Here is a 19,449-nt window from a genome sequence, read left to right on the forward strand (position 1 = left end):
CACACACACACACACACCCTGTGGGAGATTCACACACACACACACACACACACACACACACACCACACACACACACACCCTGTGGGAGATACACACACACACACACACACCCCCTGTGGAAGATTCACACACACACACACACACACACCCTGTGGAAGATTCACACACACACACACACACACACACACACACACACACCACACACACACACACCCTGTGGGAGATACACACACACCCACACACCACACACACACACCTAGCTCAGAGCGGGAGCTCACCACCTGCACAGGGGCGGATGCGAGGCCCCTGCCCCCTGCTGACAGGGAACGACCCTGGGGCCTCAGAGGAGCTGCCTTCCTTCAGGCCGGTTACACTGTCACTGAGGGAGGTCACACCCTGAAGCCACAAAACAAATACACACATGCAGAGTATGTTCTGCAGAATTAAGTTAGGAATCAGTAATAAAATCAAATCTGGAAATCTCAAAATAATGGAGAATTAAGCAACACATTTCTAAATAACCCATGGACCAAAGAAGCCACAAGGCAATTAGGAAATATGAAAATTGGTGGGATACAGCTAAGCAGAGCTTGAAAGAAAATTTCTAGATTAAATGCCTGCATTTCTTCAAAAAGGGGAATGATGCAAAGTTAATAATCTAAGGTTCTGCTACTGGAAGTCATCAAAGAACATCAAATTAAAACCAAAGGAAATATTTAGAAGAAAATAATAAAGATAAGCGCAGATACCAATGAAATTGAAAACAGAAAGAACTGAGAAAAATTCTACCCCTGATTCCTGTCTTGTCTTCCTTCCCCAGCAGGATGCAGACCAGGACGCAGGGCCTCGGACAGCGCCTGGCCCCGCGGAGGCGCCCAGTGCCCAGGGGACAGTCACCTTCCGATGTCCTGCTGACACCGGGCCAGCTGTGCCTTGAGCTCCGCCTCCTCCTCTAGCAGCGACTGGACCTGCAGGTCTTTGGAGGTCATCTCCCTGGACAGCTGAGCGACCTGGGCGTCCTGGCCGGACCTCAGGGCGGAGGCCTCCTCCCGGAGCCTGGGTGGGAGGCAGCTGTGAGTGCGGACGAGGCGTCTCACCCAGTGCCGCCCTTGGGGGATGCGACAGGCCAGGGTCGCTCCCACCTCACGTGTCTGCGTCAGGGGAGACACCCCGCCTAGAGCAGCAGACGGTCCCTCCCACCAACCCGGGTATCAGCCAAGTGACAAGCCCGTCCGTGCCCGGCGCGCAGGCGACGGTGAGCACTGGACTGTCTCGGGCCCCTCGCCTCTCACCTCAACGTGGAAACTCAACACGTATTTTCAAACTGAATAGTAAATAGAGGGTCTGCAATGACTTTCAATTCCCTGGTAAAATCACCAAAAATCAGATACATTTCCCCAGAAGAAAAACGTCACGAATGTGAACGAGGGAACCACGGCTCTAGCTGCAGAGGCAGCTGCCATTTGTTTGGTGTGCAGCCGGCCCGTCTGCCCAGGTGGCACTCAGTGTGCCGACAGGTGGACAGATGTGGTCAATGCCAGCCTCGGCCAGAGCCACAGGTGCAGGGATGCACCCTGGGGTGCCCTGCAGACAGTGTGTGAGCCAAGGGAAGGCAAACGGCCATCAGTGGACAGCCAGACCCTGACCCGGACAGACACACAGCAGGTCCCACCAGATGTGGGCAGAGAGGGCAGAGCGCCTCTGTACCACGTCAGCGTGCTCCAGCTTCCCGATTGAGGCTGGAGTCAGGGTCAGAGGACCCCCGCGGGGCACCAGCAGGCTACGCAGCCCTGCTCGGCCCTTCCTGCCCTGGCCAGCCTGGCCAACACAGGTCACAGGCCGCTCGGGCTCCCGAGCCCTGGCCCGTCTGCACTGACAGTGGCTACGAGGCACAGCACCACAGAAATGCCAAGCAGCTCAGCAGTCACTTTCCGGGCAGGTCTGAGGATCCTTTCTGTTGGCAACTGTATCGATCACGTGATGAAGACGGTGGCGGTGGCAGCTGCACCACATGAACATGCTTAATGCCACGGTTAGGGTGGCGAGCGCTGTATTGGACCACAATAAAATCAATGCGCGTGCCCGTGAGCGCACACACTCCAGAAACAGCGGCCAGAGACCGCAGCAGTGCCCGCTCCGGCGCCACTTCCCTGGTCGGCACTCACTTGTCGATGGCGGCGTCCTTCTCCTTCAGCGCGTCCGCCTGCCGCCACTCGGCCCGGCGGGCCTGCAGCTCAAGGGCCTCACCCTGCGCCTGCAGCTCCAGGACCCGGGCCTCCAGCGCCCGCAGCTGCTCCGCATGGGCGCCCTTCACCGACGCCAGCACCGCGTCCCTTTCCCTGGCCGCACGGTCGAGCTCTTCGTGCCTGGAAGACAACGAGGACCCGCACGCTCATGCAGGGCCTGCGTGGACCCCTCGGGTGAGGGTGTCCCCCGTACTATGGGGGCGGGGCTGTGCAGAGGCCACTGTGGCAGCAGAGGCTGCTCCTCACACAGACGTGACGGAGCGGCCCTTGGACACCAGGTCCGGCCCGCCCTCCGGAGCTCCGAGTCCACGGGAGGACGAGACCAGAAGCCTGGGCTTTGGCCAAGCTCCCTGCAGTGCCACCAGCAGCACCGCCATGATGCCTGAGAGCAGAGCGCCGTGGGGCGGCCGCGCGCCCTCCTCGCCGCCCCGGGCAAGGGCTGCCCTGCACAGCACTGACAGACACGCCGAGGGACCCAGCCACAGGAGAGACGCCCATCCCGACAACACACCGGGCTGCTGCGCACCACGCTGACATCGGACAGGTGATGCTCATGACCTTTATTTTATTTGGTTCCAATAAAAAGTAAAAAGCCCTAAAAACCTTTCTCCATGATCTCGGTGTTTTTCCAGGAGATGCTGAAGCCTCAGTTAGTCGTCACGTGACGCACAGCCCAGGTCCCTCCCTCACCCACACGCTGCTCTGCCAGTGAAGACGCCACGCTCAGAGCCTTCCTCCCTCATTGGGTCACAGGAGGGGCCACCCCCGGGGCCGGTGGGGTGGATGGAGTTTCCCTGAATTGCACGAGAGGCCTCCAGGCCGTGGGCGCACCACAGACGTGCAGCGAGGAAGACACACCCACGTCACCCGGGCTGCCGGGACACTGCCTGGCAGGTGGCTGGTCCAGAGACGAAGCACCCGTGCCAACCCTGCCCTGGGGACCTGAGTTAAGCGGGCCCAGCACGTCTGCAATAAATCCTCTCACTCCGCAGTACATGGGTCACTCGTCACCCAGGTGGGCACAACCACACGCCACAGACAGGCAAGGACATGCGTGTTGGAAACGGCTGGCCTGGGCATCGTCGCGGGAAGCTGGCCTCTCAGGCGGCGTGCTGAGCTCTTCCCTGGACTGAGGCTAAGTCTGCACGTCGGAGGTCGGGGAGACTGAGGGCCGAGGCGCGCACACTGCGTTGCACGAGGCCCCTCTGAGCAGGAAAGTGCCAGGCACACGGAACAGTCAGGGGCACGTCTCTGCAGCCTTTCATCTAAACTTCTGGAAGCTGCCAAGGCGAACGATGCTGCCCGCTAGATGCAGACCCCGGGTCCGCGGGCACTGCCCATGCTCGGCCTGTGCAGGACGGGAGGAACTCCTGCGTCAGCCAGGCTGGCAGATGGTCTGACATCACCCGAGGGGGGAGCGGCAGCTGGACCTCAGCACATGAAATGCTGCCAGACCCGCCCAGGTCTCCTGTCCCTAGGGCACGTGACACTTCAGGTCACAATTACTGACTTTACAGCACGTGATGTCTCTTGGTAAAGTCTGTACTCAGGTTATCACAATCCCTTAATTTAGAGGCAGTGACCCCAGGGAGTTCCATTATTTTTAGTTTACACACACACGTTAGCGTGAGAACTCATTGTGTGCAGATGAAACCGCCTGGGGAGGAAAGGGACAGTGGCACTTCCGCAGCCACAGAGGCGCGGTCCTGCATGCGGCTCAGAGCGGCCGGTGCGGCACTGCTAGGGCTGCTTACCCACCCCCGCGTGGCTGAGCAGCTGCCGTGCTATGCTGGAAATGAGTTCCATTCTCAACTGCTGCACTTTATGATTTAAAAGATTCTAGGTGTAGACTTGAAAACAGACCAGAAGGGACGGTGCCTCCAGCCTCGCACAGCCGGGGCGCAGGCACCGTCAGCATCCCCACACTGCTGCCCGGGGAGGTGCGCTGCCCTGGGACCCGTTCACACCATCAGCATCGGAAGCCAGAAATACTCACTTCCTTCTGAACGTCTCCTCTTCTTTCTTCCGGGTCAGCTGCGCAGACCGAAGTTTATCCTCCAGGTCTTTTATCCTGAAAACAACCAAGCGCTGGAGGAAAGCCAGCCTGCAGCTAGCCGGGAAAGGCAGACCCCTCCAGCCTCAGAGTCCCCACCGGCGGCAGGGCAGCCCCTCCACCCGAAAGGACACAGAAGGGACCCGCACCGGGCGTCCTTCACGGCGGCAAGGTCCCTGAGCTCCCAGGCGGCACGCTGCAGCCTGTCCTCCAGCTCTGCGGTGGCGGCCTGCACGCTCTGCAGAGACTCGGCAGCCTGGGCGCCGGCCTCCCTCAGAGCCACCAGCTCCTGGTTCAGAAGCTTCACCTTGGAGACAGGAAGAGGCTTCAGAACGGGGCCGCGGCCGAGGCCCAGGAGGCACCAGGTGGGGAGAGGATGTCCGCGCACGCTCCCACGCTGGAGGCCGGAGCCCAGCACCCTCAGAGAGCACTCGGCACCCCGACAGGGCCCGTGCGACCCAGCCGTCACTGCAACAGCCCAGTGGCCGGCACTCAGAAGTCCCCAAGGTGGCCTGGCGAGGGTCACTGCAGGCAGCCCCAGCCTCGAGGTCTGGACACCTGTGGGCCCTGGCAGACAGGGGCCATGTTCCTGGGTCGGGGGTGCGAGGGTCAAGGGACGCGCTCAGAGGGGCGGCAGTGCCCAGGGGACCGGTGTCCTGGCCAGGAGCTGAGACGGGCTGGGCTCCAGCCACGGACAGCCGCCACGGTCCTTGGACCCCCTGGATGGCAGCCCTGTGGGGAGGCTGGTGGCCTGGAGGAGGGGCCCCTGCTGACCCCTTGGGCACGGTCTCTGTCTCACTAACACCTGGCTGGACGCCTGCCCCGGTGTGACCAGTAGGGCTGGCTGGGCGGCGCAGGTGCCACCCCCACTTCCTCTACCCTGGCTCGATGCGCTGCCCATCCCGGCCGGACCCTGTCTCAGGGCTAAAGGCCAGGTGTGGGTGCCCCTCCCACGTGCCCCGGCAGTGCCAGGCTCTGTGCCAAGGAAGAGGCCCCGTGGGAACCCCGAGGCCCCGTTCAGTGGCCCCTCAGCATGGGGAGGCCGGCGGACGGCATTCGCTACCTTGAGCTCGTGGGCCAAGACCACGCCGCTCATGCTGTCTGCGCGCAGCCGGAACTCCTGCTCCCGCTTCCGCATTTCGGATTCAAACTCCAGCTGCAGCTCCTGGAACAGGGAGGGCTTGGGGTGAGCAAGGGTGGGGGCCCCTCAGAGACCCAGCAAGCGGAGGGCGCAGCGGGGTGGCAGGCCCGTCACCCTCTCCCTGCATGGCTTTCTTCACGGCAGGCAGGCGGCAGCCGGGCAGCCCACCCCACACCTTGGGTTGCCCCCCGCCGCACCCACAGCCTCGCCCTGCAAGCTGGGGGCCACAGGCTGTTACCGCGGCAAAGCTGCTCCCTGCCCACCGAGCAGGGGCCCGGCCTCACCTGGTGTGGGGACGCACCCCCCTTCTCTCCCTGCTTCTCTGTGCCTGTCTGTCTTGTCCCTTAGCAGGGCCCCTTCCCAGGATGCACCCCAGTGTGATCTTTCCCCCCTGGGCAGCGGACCCCTGGAGTCTGCAGTCTCCAGGCTCCTGGCCCCAGTAGGGGCCGCTGCAGCCTGTCACTGGGCCGGGCCCCCGGCTCCCTCCTGCCCCCAAGAAGGCCCATCAGGACAACAGTGCAGGGACCCCTCCCATCGGGTCCTGTCTGAGGGGAGACAGCAGAAGCCCAGCCTCCAGCATCCCTGTCCCCGGTCCTGCAGGCTCACCAGCTCCCGCCCCCGTAAGCTGCCCGTGTGCCCAGTGACTGGAGCCTGCCTGCTCGGCCGCACACGTGCCCGTCGGGACTGCGAGCGGCCTCTCTGGGGTCGAGCGGGGCCTCGGACACTCGAACACCTGTGCGCCCCCGTCTTTGTCCTCCGAGGGCCAAGTGAAGGACCAGGGGTCACGTGAGCACCGCACTGGCATCCTTGGCGTCCACTCACGTGAGGCCAGATGAGCTCTTGGGTTCTGCTGCGAGCTCTGCAGGCTGCGGCCGCCAGGGGGCAGGCGGACCCCGCAGGGAGTCAGCCCAGGGCAGGAACCCACCCCCTGCAGCTGTCCCCACGCCCACCCCCACATTCTGCTCACACCACCCCCTGGCCACCCTCCTCTCTTGCCCCTGGGGGTCCTCTCCTGCTAGAACCCCTGCGGCAGGCGCCGAAGTCCCCACACCTGCCTGCTTGCTTCCCAGTCAAGGCTCAGCCAGGATGGCTCCTCTGCCCCAGGCTCCCCACTCTGCACTCTGTGACCCCCAACCCAACCTCAGCAGCCACCTGCCATGCGGCCTGAGCGAACATCCCCCCAACACACGGTCGCGTCTCAGTACCTGGCAAGTCACCCCCCAGGGGTCCGGCCCTCAGTGTGTCCTCAGCACCTGCCTCTCCCAGCCCCTCCATTTCAGGTGAGCCCAGGACCTGCCCTTCCCCCAGGCCCACCCTCACCCGGCTGCAGCAGCCCCCCCGGCTGTCCCCCGGTCCCGGCCCCCCAGTCTGTCCTCAAACCAAAAGCAGAGGCTCCTTTACTGGGTTGGCCAAAAAGTCCCTTTGGCTTTTGCTGTAAAACAAAACAGTTTTCAGTTTCACCAATAACTATTGATTTGGATATTTTGAGTCTGTCGGCTCTCCCATGTGGTAGAACGTGGATTGTTCTCAATATCTCGATTTGATCCCATCAACCTCAGCTGGTCTGCCCGACCGTGGAGCCTCGTCCAGCGAGAAATCTCCAGCACGAAACTCCGCAAACCACTTCTGACACTTGCTCAGCCACAGCCCCTTCTCCACGCCCTGCACACGTCTCTCTGCGTTTCAGCTGGCTTTTACCTTTCTTGAAGTAATAAAGCATAGTATGCCGAAAACGTTGCGTATTTCCTTCTATCTTCGACATTAAAATGGCTTCACAAAAATTCACCAGTTTTCATGTTTTTTAAAAAAACGCATGCTGACATTACAGCTGTCACAATACAATCTAATAAAACTGTCTTGAATAAAGTTAAAGAGAACGAAGCGCTACAAGAGCCAGCTTATGAAAAAACACAATGAACTTTCTGGCCAACCCAATAAAATCACGACTGAGCTCACGGCATGTTCTGCTCGGTCCCCTCTCACCTGAAGCGAAGGCACGCCCTGGTGAGGGCCTATGAACCCTGCATGGTGCCCCCACGTGGCCCCCACACCCTGACACTGACTCCAAACTCCCTGAGCAAGCAGGCGCCCGCCGCTCCCTCCCCCTCCTCACCTGCAGGCTCACCGTCCTGTTCTCCGGGCACCTTTCCACCCACCCTGGGTGAGAGGTCCGCCCGCCCACCGTGTCCCGCAGGTGACGACCCTGGGGCAGCAGAGCTCGAGCCCGGCCTGCTCAGGTGCCACCCAGGCTGCCCTGCAGCGCCTGCTCACTCCCCGGCCAGGTGGTCCCGGCGCTCACACCCTGCTATCACCAGGGCCGGAGGGCGCCCGGCCCCGGCACGAGGCTCGTGCTCTGGGAGCGAACCCCTCGGTCACTCCCACTCTAGCCCGGTGGCTCCAACCCCGTGCCTGCTGAGCAGTCAGGCCCCGGGCTGCAGCACAGACGCCGCCTCCCACCGCATCGTTCCAGACATAGGCCTTTGTCACCACCGGATCAACTCCACCTCTGAGAGTCGATAATGGACTCGAAGATCTGAAGCAAGACGCGGACCAGCCCCAAGGAAGGGGCCCGCTCAGGCACTGCCAGCGTGAGATGGGGCAGCACAGCAGGGCCCCAGCAAGGCCCACTGCACCCCGGTACCGGCACAACCCACTGTCCTAGAACCACCCAGACGAATGCTCCCCACGCCCTGGGCAGCAGCCGCCTGGACACCAGAGCCAGAGTTTAGTACCAGGTTCCCGTCCTTCCGGAGACCCGAGGCTCCGAGGTCTGAGAGGGGCCCGCTCGCCAGCGCAGGAGCTGAGCAGCAGCCGGGGACCCCCAGAGTTGCCCCACCGCCGCCCAGAGCCCCTGAAATGCCTTCTTCGTGAGGGAGTTGGGCGCCGTCTGTGGAAACGGCTCACTGTCAGATAAGTCACAGCTGGCCTTCTCTCGCTCGCCCGGCTCAGGCCACCTTAGCGCCGACGGCCTGGGCTGGCCCCAAACGTCAAACCCGCTCACTAAGAGCTTTGGTCCCGAGAGCTCCAAACGGAAGTCCCCTGCAAGAGTCTCCACGCACGCTAAAGGGTGTTGCACACAACGGCAGCACCCTGGCAATGAACTTCGAAGGGGAAGGGAGGGGTGAGGCAGGGCATTCTCCTCTGCGGCGAGGCCAGGGGACGCACTGTGCGTGGAATGGCACCCAGAGGCCAGGCGTGTCCACAGACACCTTTCCCTCCCGACTGGCACAGCGCCTCTCAGGGTGCTGTCCTGTCCCGGGGCGCGGACGCTGTGCTGTGGGATGGCAGGACCGCGCGACAGGTCTGTCCTTCTGGAGAGGGCTGACCCAGCGGACCGCGGCACTTCCCTGACATGCGAGGACTCCCTCAGCGTCACTCCCAGAAGGACGGCGCAGGCTGCTACCTGTCCGCCACGGGGCAAGGAATGTGGCTAAGAGTTCAAGTGCTGGTGGCGCCCTGGACACAGATCACAGCTCTGCCACCTCAGGCCTCCGCCCCACCTGTGCGCGCAGGTCAGCGCTGGAGGAGCAGGGAAACGCACGTGTCGCAGGAGACTCAGGGACGCAGCTCCTTAAAGACCAGCCACTGCCACAAGGGCGCAGCCCAGCACATCCTGCGAGGAGACCATGGGGACCACCCCGGGCAGCTGCCCCACGAGGCCCAGGCCTTTCAGCGGTCAGGCAGTTTCAACAAAACCAAGGAGAAATTCTGGTGACAGGATGAAGCGCCACCTCTCCATTGACAAGTCTATAGTAAAACTTACAGTTACTCATCATTTTTCTAAGAGAAATGATTACAACAATGTCAGTTCCCGGCTCCTTTTGACAGTAACAAATAACGCTTTTCTCTAAAATACATAAGGGGGACGTTTTGCTGGCTTCTGAGGAGCGAGCCCTGAGCAGGCACAGTGGAGGGACTCAGACTCCACAGGCCCCCTGCAGACCAACCCCGACCCCCGACCCCGGACACGCCGCAGGGCGGCCGAGCAGGGACCAAGCCCCCGGCCCTACCTGCCTCTGCAGAGCGAGCTCACCCTCGAGCTCCTCGAGCTTCCGCGCCAGCTTCCCTTTCAGCTCCTCGTACTGTCCCCGCTGCAGGTCCATCGCACCGCTCTTGTCCCTGTGTGAGGACAACAGCCTAAGGAAAGACCCACCGGGTCGTCCTCAGGAGGACACATGCCGGTGAACTTCACAAGCGTGGGCTGGTGCTTTGCTTGCAGAGGGGCTTCCGGGGGACCTCGGGGGCTGCACGTACACCCACGCCCGGCCTGCGCACCCTGGGCCTGTGCGCGGCGCCCAGACAGGGGACGGCCCGCAGGAGAGAGCGTGAAATGGGAGGCAGAGCCTCGTCACAGTCCTCAACGTGCGGGACGAGGAAAACATCCGCTTGAGGAAGCCAGGCTGTCCGCAGACGGCCACAGCGCGCTGACAGGCAGACAGCCTGGCCGGTGTCAGAGCAGCTGTCGTGGAAACGCCCCAGCCAGTGGCTCTCGAAACAGACGGGAAATAGACGTTCTCAGCAGAGCAGGAGAAGGCGCAGCAGCGGACGGAAACCTGAGGGCTGCCGGGGGCTCAGCCGCGGAACGGAGACGACACAGGAAAGAATCGGGATGAGGAACAGGAAGCAGATGACAAATGCAAGTGAACGGGACCTCGGGGACCGGTGCTGATGGTCGTGTCCACGGAGTCCCAGAGCAGGACAGAGGGAGGGACAGAAATGCATTCCAAGTAAATGCAGCCCTGGCTGGTGTGGCTCAGTGGCCTGAGCGCCGGCCTCAAACCAAAGGGTCTCCAGTCTGATTCCCGGTCGGGGCACAGGCCTGGGTCGCAGGCCAGGTCCCCAGCTGGGGGTGCGTGAGAGGCAACCACACACGGATGCTTCTCTCTCCCTGTCCTCTCCCTGCCTCTCTCTCTAAAAATAAATAAATAAAATCTTTAAAAAAAAAAGAAAAGAAAGAAAAAAGGAAGTTAATGCCTATGAATGCCCCAGATTTCGCAAAAAATAAGTGGGCAAAAGACCTGAGGAGACACCTCACGAAATGGCGTAAATCACTTTAAGGACCCTTTGAACGCTCAGCAGGTCTGAGAGGCCCCGTGAAGGGCGACGTGGCCACACCTGCCCCGACCCCTGCGTGCGCCCCGGCGCCGTCCGCACCAGGACCGGAGCAGCCTGGCGCTGAGCAGCTGCTTCTCAAGACACTTCCTGCTCCGGGACAGGCTGGCTCTGTGAAAGGCGACTGCTCTTTCCCGGACCCCGGGGCGGCGGCGTGCGGTGTGGACACCTGCTGGACGGACCCACTGGCTTGCTCTGTGCCTGTGAGTGGACGGGCTGGGCGCCCGCTGAAAGGGACACGGGCCAGTGTGGGAGGAAGGGGCAGGTGCGTCCCCACCTGTGGACGCGCCGCAGCTCCAGGCGGTGCTCCTGCTCCTTCAGCTGCTGCTGCTGCTGCAGGGCCTCCCGCTCCTGGGCCTCCCTGGCCAGCGCCTGCCTCAGCTTGGCCGCCTCGATCTTGAGCTCGCTCACCTCGGCCTGCCTGGCCTCCTCCAGCGCCCGGGCCTGGGCGAACGCGGCGTCGTAGCGCTCCAGCTCGCGGTCCCTCTCCTCCAGCACCTGCAGGTTGTAGGTGAAGTCCTCCTGCAGGCGCCGCAGCTGCCCCTGGGCCTCCTGCAGCTGCCCGTGCGCGTCCTGCAGAGCCGCCTCCTGCAGTTGCCAGCGGCGGGCCTGCAGCGCCCTCCACTCCTCCTCCTTGCGGGCCAGCAGCGCGTCCAGGGACTGCTCTGAGGGCGGTGGCAGCGGCACCGTGGCAGCTGTGGTGAGAGAGGCGGGCAGCGGCTCCGTTAGGGACTCTCACTGGCCTTGCACAAGGACACCTCGGAGCCTCGCCGACATGGGCCGCTGTCACCATGGGAAGAGGGAGGCGCTCTGGGCCAGCTCCTAGCCATCTGGTCACACTGGGTTCTGGCGTGGGGGGCTCCCCGAGGGCCCTCAGGGGCACATGCATCACGAGTGACATGCATGAGACACGTGGCATAAGGAACACCCCTGTCAAAAGCAGCACATGACTCACGGAGGAAGTCACACACACAGGTGACACTGTGCAGCACTTGTCAGAGGTGTGCCTGGGTCACGGCCTGTGCTGGCGCCAGGCTCTCTGGGAAACCAGGGGTCAGGCCAGGTCACGGCCGGCCAGCTGCAAAGGTCAGGGAAAGCACAGGCATGGGACAACGAGGTGACACACTGACCCCCATAGGTGGGTATTCCACAGGGAGTGGGTATGGAACGGCTGTCTCCACCCCCATAAGCCCAGGTGATGGTGGGGGCTGTGAGTGAGGCACTCAGGTGGGCCTGGTGAGTTCTGGGGTCGGGGGGGCTCCCCAGCAGAGACCAGGGCATACACAGGCCACCGGACACTGTGCGCACTCACAGGGACGGAATGGGGACCTCAAGAGCACCCAGCACTGAACAATACCCATGCTGCGGGGATCCTGGACGAGAAGCCTCTGAGAGAGCACCCCAAAGCCCGCGGGCTCCATGGGCTCCCCTCCTCTGAGGACCACACTTCCACGCCCTGGTCCATGCCGGTCCCCAGCATTGGTCACATGGCCACCAACCAGAGTTGATGTTCCAGTGTGGAAATCCGACCCCGTGATCCTGACATTTTCACGGTCAGGCTGAACCCGTTTGGCACAGGACACAAGACCCCTGGGCCAGCCTGGCCACGCTGCCCACCACGGCCCCTCCAGACTTGTAGCTGAGGCGAGAGAGAAGCCAGCTCCGACTGCCCGCCCTGCTTCTGCCCCAGTCTCACCCCAGGGTGGTCCCCAAAGCTCCGAGGCTGAGGTTCGTAGCTCTAGGCCTCAGAGCCAATCTGCACCTCCTGTGTCAGCTGGCCACTGTCCCCAGCAAACACCTCATTTTCAAGAGGAACCCATGAAATTTCTGGGAAAACTGCCAGACCCTCCGGAGGGGGGGACCCCCGGCCACCCAGGCTTTGCTGTGCTGCTCACGGCCCTCTGGCCCCCCACAGCCGGGCAGCTCAGCATCAGTGAGACACCGAGCTCCCTCGCCCGTTTCTATGTTATAAGTTTGCCTGTCGGGTATAAAAAGCTCTTGGAAACCCCCAGGTCTCAGGAAGGCGGAAACCACTCGTCACGGAAGCCGTGGGTTCCCAACAGGGAAGGCTCACAGGCCCCGAGCAGACCCAGGCAGCAGAGGCTGGGCTAGAAGACCGCCTGGCCACCGGCTCGTTTGAACGTGCCCCAGGGGTACCATGACGCGCACACGCGCTCACCGAAACCCGCCAGCGTCCCAGCCTTGGCAGCCAGGCCGGCACCTGGCGCCTCCCCCACAGAGCACAGCGAGAAAGGGGCTCCGAAGTTGGAGCTTCCGGCGGTGGCAGACCTGAGGTGTCTCTTCACAGGACCCCAGAACCGTGAGGAAGGCCCCGGCCCAGGCCCCCTTCACACCGGCAGCACGCTTGGAGGGAGGGTACGAGGCCAAGGAGCTCGGAGAAGGGGCCCCGCGGATGATGCTGACGGTGCCCCTCGAGCCGCGCGCCAGGAGGCCAGGCCATCAGGGTAAAGTGCACAGTCGGGGAACCACCGCAGGCCGCCCGACCTGCAGACGTGACCAAGTCCTCAATCGCACCTCCATTCCGCCGACCAACACTCTGGGGTAACCGGGTGAGTCCTGAACTGGAGGGCACGGTGTCCCCGCACGGAGCCCAGGCAGGCGCAGACTCGGCAGCAGGCGGCGCAGGCGTACCGCAGGCACAGATGCTGGAGCTGGCACCCTGGGCACCTGCTGCCCGAGGACCACGGCTCTGGGTGCGCCTGGCTGTCCCCTCAACCTCCGAGGCTGCCCTGGCCCTCCTAATGCCGCAGAGCCCACCGCCGCCCCGGCGAGGAACGTGGCCGGGCTGCTGCTGTGACTCAATGCCGAGCTCACACAGGCCGCAGGGAGGCCCCGAGGCGGCGCCCTGAGCAGCACTCGGGCAGCGGGCTCCACGCCAGCGCGCCCGGCCGCGCGACACTGAGCTGTGCTCGGTGTGTGTCCTCTCGAAGGGAGTCGAGGGCCTGGGACCCCCAGCCCCTGCCCCACCCTCCACTCACTGCCGGGCAGTGGCCCTCAAACACCTGTCAGACCTGAAGTAAGCGACGGGCGCAGACAGAGGTCCATCCCACCCCAACACCAGTGGGGTTGAGGGGCGCCACGCAGGGAGGGCAGGCCGAGCTTTCTGCTTGAATGTACACCTGCCAAATTCCCTCCCCCCCAAAAAGGGAGGAAGTGGGGTACAGAATGGGAAGGGGCTGGAACACGCTTGCAGTGAGGACCTTGGACCCCGCTGACTTTGAGAAGCACACGGATGTTTCACGGACCAAGACCTTCAGTCAGTCACTCAAAGTGCAACAAACGCACGTCACTTCACTACACGGGACTGAACGCAGGAACGCCAACCCTGTACCTGACTGCAGGTTCTGAGGGTGAAAACAAAACCCCCGCATGCAAACATCACACTCTCGCTGGGTTTTGCTTTCACAGGGACGGGAGTGGTGGTTCTGAGGCGGCCTCGTGTGCGGTCTAGGACTGAGCAAAGGAAGTCATCATGCGAGGGCGGTGGCGCCGGACGCAGCGAGAAGAAGGCGTGGAGAGCGAGGCCTGGGGCAGGGACTGGAAGCGCAGCTCCCAATGTGAACCGAGTTTTGATGCCGCCCAGGCACGCAGATCCACAACCCGATACACACGTGTGTGGTGCGCGCAGACACGTCTCCTAGCTCTGCCTGTGGAGAAAGCCGAAAGCAGTGACGCTCCAGCAGCCGTGACCCACCTGCAGCCAGACCTTGATTTGGAAACACCGCCTCCTATGGCAAAGGCACCAGCACCCCTGAGGGAAACGGCTGGTTCCAGGCCTGCACGCGGAAAGCACGAGACGAGCCTGGCGCAGGCCGTGGTGCCAGAGAGAAAGGAAGTGCTCGGGGAGCAGAGGCCAGCCTGAAGGGGCCGCGGGGCCCAGCGCGGGGCAATCAGAGCGACAGACTCAGACAGTAGTGGCTGATGACCAGTGGGCTTTTAAAAGCTGCCTATACCAACACAAACAACAGAACAAAGAGGAAAGTATAGAGGAAGAAAGTCTTTCCTACAGTAGAAACCCAACTAACAAATATAAAAGGAATAATGGTAATGGAAAAAGCACCATTTGGCAGATATGACGTAACCATGCCGGAAAACACTCCCTGGTGGATGCTAAAATTAGTGACAGGCCGCACGGTTACGAACAAGCTACTCAGTCCCAGGACAGCTGCCCACAAGATGCATGTCACTCACAAAGGGACAGGTGGTCAATCACGCTGGGGACCCCGGTAGGCACGACCCAGGCCGCGTGGCCAGTTAGTAATGGGACCAAGTGGCCCCGTGTGCCTGCTGCTTAGATGCGTGGGGCACAGCACAATTTCACTGTTCAGGTTTTCCTACCAAAAGTGCACAACTTGACTTTATTAATCGTGAGGAACCATCAGATAAACCCAAACTGAGGTGGAGTCTGCAAAATAACTGACCCCTCTGAGTCAAAGCAAGACCGCGGACTGTCCCGGACTCAAGAGCAGGACGGCGGGCCCTGCAGGGTCCCGTCGCCCACGAGACACCTGGACAGACCCTCGGCGTTGGGTCCTGGTTTTGAAACCAGAAAAGCTGCCGTGTGCGCGGCCAGTCGCTACCGGAACCCGTCAGGGGCCACAGGGACCGAAGCCTCGTGGGCGCTTCGTTCAGGCGGCCGGCGATCTCAGAAGGCGGTGGGTTACGGGCCCGGAAGGCGCCCTTAGTCTCTCGTCTCAGGCCGAGCTTTTCGTAAGGACAAGGAAAGCGCAGCACGGGGCTCGGGAGAGAAAGGGTCACGGCACCAGCTTCCCCAGAGCTTCTGAATCTGCGGCTCAGCGGCCCCCCGTCTGCGCCCGGGGCGCTCCCTCCCGGGAACACAACAGTCCCCGGGGCCTGCAGACCCCCGGGGGGCCCAAGGCCGTGGCCCTGCCTTCCTGCGCCGAGATGACGGCTCCCGGGCGCAGCAGCCGCTCAAGCCCCACAACCCGAACCGAAGCTGAAACCCTCGCCTCCGGGGCGCCGGGGGGCCCGCGAACCCAGCTGCGGCCCCGGACGAGGCTGCGGGCCTCGGCAAAGGGACCGGGGCAAAGCTTTGCGCCGCTTCCGAAACCTCTAAGCAAGTCCCAAGTGACCCTGAAACCACCACCCCGCCCCGGCCGCCTGGGCAGGGCTGTCCTCGCCCGCAGCCTGGCCGGTGGCGCCGCGGGGACGCGCGGGGCGGGCAGCACCGACCTGGCGCCGGCGAGCGTCCCTCCGCAGGGCCCAGAGGGGCGCTGGGTGCCCGCGCCGCGCAGCGCTCCATCCCCGGCGTTCGCGGCTTTTTTCAAGGAAAGGACGAGAGGCCGCGAGTGGAGGCCCCGCCCGCGCCCCACCCGGAACGCCGGCCGCGGGCCACCTCCGCTCCCGGCGCGTTGCCATAGCGACGCGAGTCCGTCCGCCGCGGTCCGGGCGAGCGCGGTGCAGCGCTCCGGTCCCGCCGGCGGGAAACGCGAGCCGGGCCCCGGGTTCCCCCCGCCCCGCCCGGCCCCGTTCGCGGGCGCCGAGGGGCCCGTGGGCTCCGCAGGCGACCCGCCTCCGAGCCGGGCCAGCCGAGTGAGGAGCGCCCGGACCGTCGGGGGGTGGCGGGGTGCACCGGACGGCCCGAGGCTTCACCAGCTGAGTCCAGGGGCTCCAGGACGCGGGCTCCCCGAGCGCGCCCCGTCTTGCACCCAGAGAGTGGACCTGAGCCGCCGCGGGGGCCTCGCGGGACCCGGGGCCGCGCGTGGACGGGTGGGGCTGCACGGGGCGCGTCCCTGCAGCAGTGACAGGTTCGGTTTGTGAGAATTGATCCCGCGCGTGCACTCACAGCCTGTGCGCTTCTGTCTGTGCTCAGTTACGCGTTGCAAAAAGCAACAAAGCCACCCTTGCAGGCAGCGCCTGGGCAGGGACACCCGTCCACAGCACCTGAGCGTTCACTGGGGCCGAGGGGGTCACAGTTGTCCCAAGTTAAGACAAAACGTGTGCTCAGCCCGCCCGGCGGCAGCTCCTTGGTCCCCCGCGCAGGGATGGGCCCGGAGGCCAGGGACGCAGCCTGCTGCACACCCCTGTCCCTGCTTTCTACACCCGGATGGCATGGGTGCTGCCCAGGGCTGGTCCCTAAGCTGGTCCTGCCAGTGCAGGACAAACATCCCTACCCTGTCCACCCTAAGAAAGGCTCTGCTTCAGGAGGCAGCTCCTGGAGAGGCCCAGGAGGGCGATAAGCCAGGCCACAGGAAGTGGGAGGTGTCCTGACAGTGGGCACCAAGTGGGGCACCTGGCCACGTGGACCCCACAGCTGTCTTTAAGAGGGGCTGGTATCCACCTTCTTTGCCATCCTGCCCACTGCAGAGACGGCAGCCTGCGAGTGGAAGGTGACTCCAGGCCTGGGGGTGCCCTGATGGGGCTCGCAGCATGTACCCAATTCCCAGAGACCATGAGGCCCACCCCTCTGCATGAGGAGGAGGAAACCAAGGCTGGAAGCCAGGAGCCCGTGTGGCCCTGGGCAACTCTTGTAGGCCTTCCGGCTTCACATGCCCCATGTGAAGCCCACCCTTGAGCTGACGTCACTGTGAGGGACAGAGGATGGGGCACCGGCTGTCAGCTGCCCCTGGGAGGCATCCTGCCCCTGCGAGCCCCTAGGTGGCTCCCCCGCGAGCAGGGGGTGCTGAGTCACGGAGGGGTGGGGAGGGCTGCGGGCAGCACAGGAAGGTTGGGCAAGGCCTCGCCCTCTCCACAGGCTGGAAGGGACGTGCAGAGCTTGGCTCATAGCCAAGCCCACTCCAGCCGCCCGTCGCGAGGCCTGGCTGCCATCCTCCATCTGGCTGGGGAAGGGCTGGTGGGCAGAGATGCCCACCCTCCGCCCTGGGGCAGGGGCTTGGGTCATGACCTCTGTCCCCTGGGGCTGGGATGCTCCAAACTGAGATCAAGGAGACATATGGGGAGCTATAACCCCAGGTCCCACACTCCAGATGGGGGTGGGCATGGGCGGGAAGACAGGGCAGGGAAGCCCTGGAGCCTGGAATGGCCACAGGGAGGAGTTGGGTGCCACCGGGCCGCAGGTCCTGCTGTGAGACCCGAGAAGTGGCCGCTGCATTTGGGGGCTGGGGCTGGAGGCCTGGACAGGAGTGTGGTGGCCCCGGGGTTGGGTCCCTAATGGAGGAGGGTGTGTGTGTGCTGAGCTCAGCCAGCCTCTCCAGCTGTCCCCACCTGTGACAGGTGCCACACGTCACCTGGTGAGCAGGTACCACTTGGCTGCCCTCAGGCTGTGTACGGGCCACAGGAGCAGGCCACTGCCAGCAGAGGTCATGTAGTCAGCAGCTCTGTCCTGGGCCCCCTCTCAGGAGACTGGTTGCTGGGGACCAGGCCCAGCCACTGGAGAGCCACCCCCCCCCCACCTTCTGACCACCAGTCCTTCATGAGCAGCATCCTGCGTTCCTGCCTGGCCACCCCACAGCTTCTTAGTGACTCCTCACTCAGGCTAGACCTGGGGGCAGACACCCATAGGCGAGGTGGATGGCTGCCCCTGAGCTACGGAGTATCAGTCCCCTGTGCCATGGGACAGGGGCAGGGGACAGGCCTGTGGGCAGCAGAGGGGCTGGGCTGGGGGCCTCCAGGGAGAAGGGAGGGAGGAGCAGGCAGCCAGGCAGTGGGCACCTGGGTCCCAGGGCTGGAAGGGCGGCCCAGAGGGGACAGGCACAGGCAGCAAACAGGGAGGGAGGGGCTCCAGCCTGAGGGAAGAACTAAGGACAGTTTCACCCCTGACCCATGTTCCCCGGTGTCCCAGTCCCATCCCCAGGGCCTAGCTGGGAAGAGGGAGCCCTGAGGATCCCCAGCCCCCACCCATAGCCTAAGATGGGGCAGTGGAACGAGGAGGAGGAAAAGTGTCTGGGGGGCAGGGGGCAAAGGGCATGGCAGCAGGCTCAGGGTCACTTCCTGTCCAGTCTCCAGCCTGAGACAGAGTTGGGACTAATGGCCGCACAGAGCCTGTGGCCTCCAGAGGCGCCGAGACCCCAGGCAGCCCATGCCCTTCAAGCCAGGGAGAGCTGCTCCCCCAGCACCCAGACGGGCCTGCTGCCTGCTCCATGCCCGTTGCTAAGGCCTCCTCCTTGAGGCTCAAGTGCTGGGGGCAAGGGGCTGGGGCAGGGCTTGGCTGCCCCGGGAGTAGGAAGGGGAGACCCAGGGCAGCCTCCGGCCCCACAGGGACCCCTGCCTGGTATCGCCCACTCCAGCTTCAATGTGGGAGCAGGCTGGCCACACAGACTTATCCCTGTAAGGGCTGGGACAGCTGAGAGCACACACCTGCAAATCATATGTCGGTGAAGGCCCCAGAACACGTCTTAAAACTCAACAAAAAGACCAGTCATTGAAGGACATGAGTAGACGACTCTCCAACGAGGGTGCACGAACGCCCACAGGGCCGTGAAAGGGTGTCGTGCGCCATTGCTCGGGAAACACGAGTCAAAGCCACCACGCCACTTTAAGAAAAGGGCAAAGGGATGTGTGTTGTCAGGATGTGGAGACACTGGACCATCACTGTTGGGGGCGCGTCAAATGGCGCAACTGCTCTAGACAACATCTGCCAGCTCTGGGCTCCGTCCCCAAGAGAAACAAAGACAGGTTCACGCAGGGACTTTACGGGAGCGTTTGCTTATGCTGATGTTGCTCACAACAGCCCAGAGGCAGAAAGGACCTGGATGTGTGTCCCCAGCCGATGAATGTGGTCTCTCCACAACAAGGAATGGCGTGATCAAGGCCGCACACGGAGGAACCTCGGAAACGCTGTGCTCGGTGACGCGGCCTGTGATGAAAGGCCACAGTGCATGATTCCTTTGATATGATACGCCGGGAACACCAAGCAGAGGATGGGGTTGGGGGGAGTGGTCAATTAATGAGCATGA

General features: G+C 63.2%; 1 protein-coding gene across 1 annotated transcript in view; it reads right to left on the reverse strand.

Annotated features, from left to right (window-relative positions):
• The window catches only part of CCDC57 (coiled-coil domain containing 57), a 56,173-nt gene extending 43,080 nt beyond the window's left edge, over positions 1-13,093 (reverse strand). Inside the window, exons 1-8 of the mRNA XM_090257603.1 lie at positions 13,088-13,093; positions 10,830-11,272; positions 9,451-9,559; positions 5,363-5,464; positions 4,449-4,606; positions 4,243-4,317; positions 2,166-2,366; positions 898-1,056 (exon numbers count right to left, since the gene is read on the reverse strand). Of these exons, the coding sequence (XP_090113729.1) occupies positions 898-1,056; positions 2,166-2,366; positions 4,243-4,317; positions 4,449-4,606; positions 5,363-5,464; positions 9,451-9,559; positions 10,830-11,272; positions 13,088-13,093 (1,253 nt within the window). The remainder of the gene's footprint in view (positions 1-897; positions 1,057-2,165; positions 2,367-4,242; positions 4,318-4,448; positions 4,607-5,362; positions 5,465-9,450; positions 9,560-10,829; positions 11,273-13,087) is intronic.
• Between the last annotated feature and the right edge of the window lie 6,356 nt (positions 13,094-19,449).

Source organism: Furipterus horrens, unplaced genomic scaffold, assembly GCF_987537825.1.
Source record: "Furipterus horrens unplaced genomic scaffold, mFurHor1.1.pri manual_scaffold_11, whole genome shotgun sequence".
Taxonomy (NCBI): Eukaryota; Metazoa; Chordata; class Mammalia; order Chiroptera; family Furipteridae; genus Furipterus; species Furipterus horrens.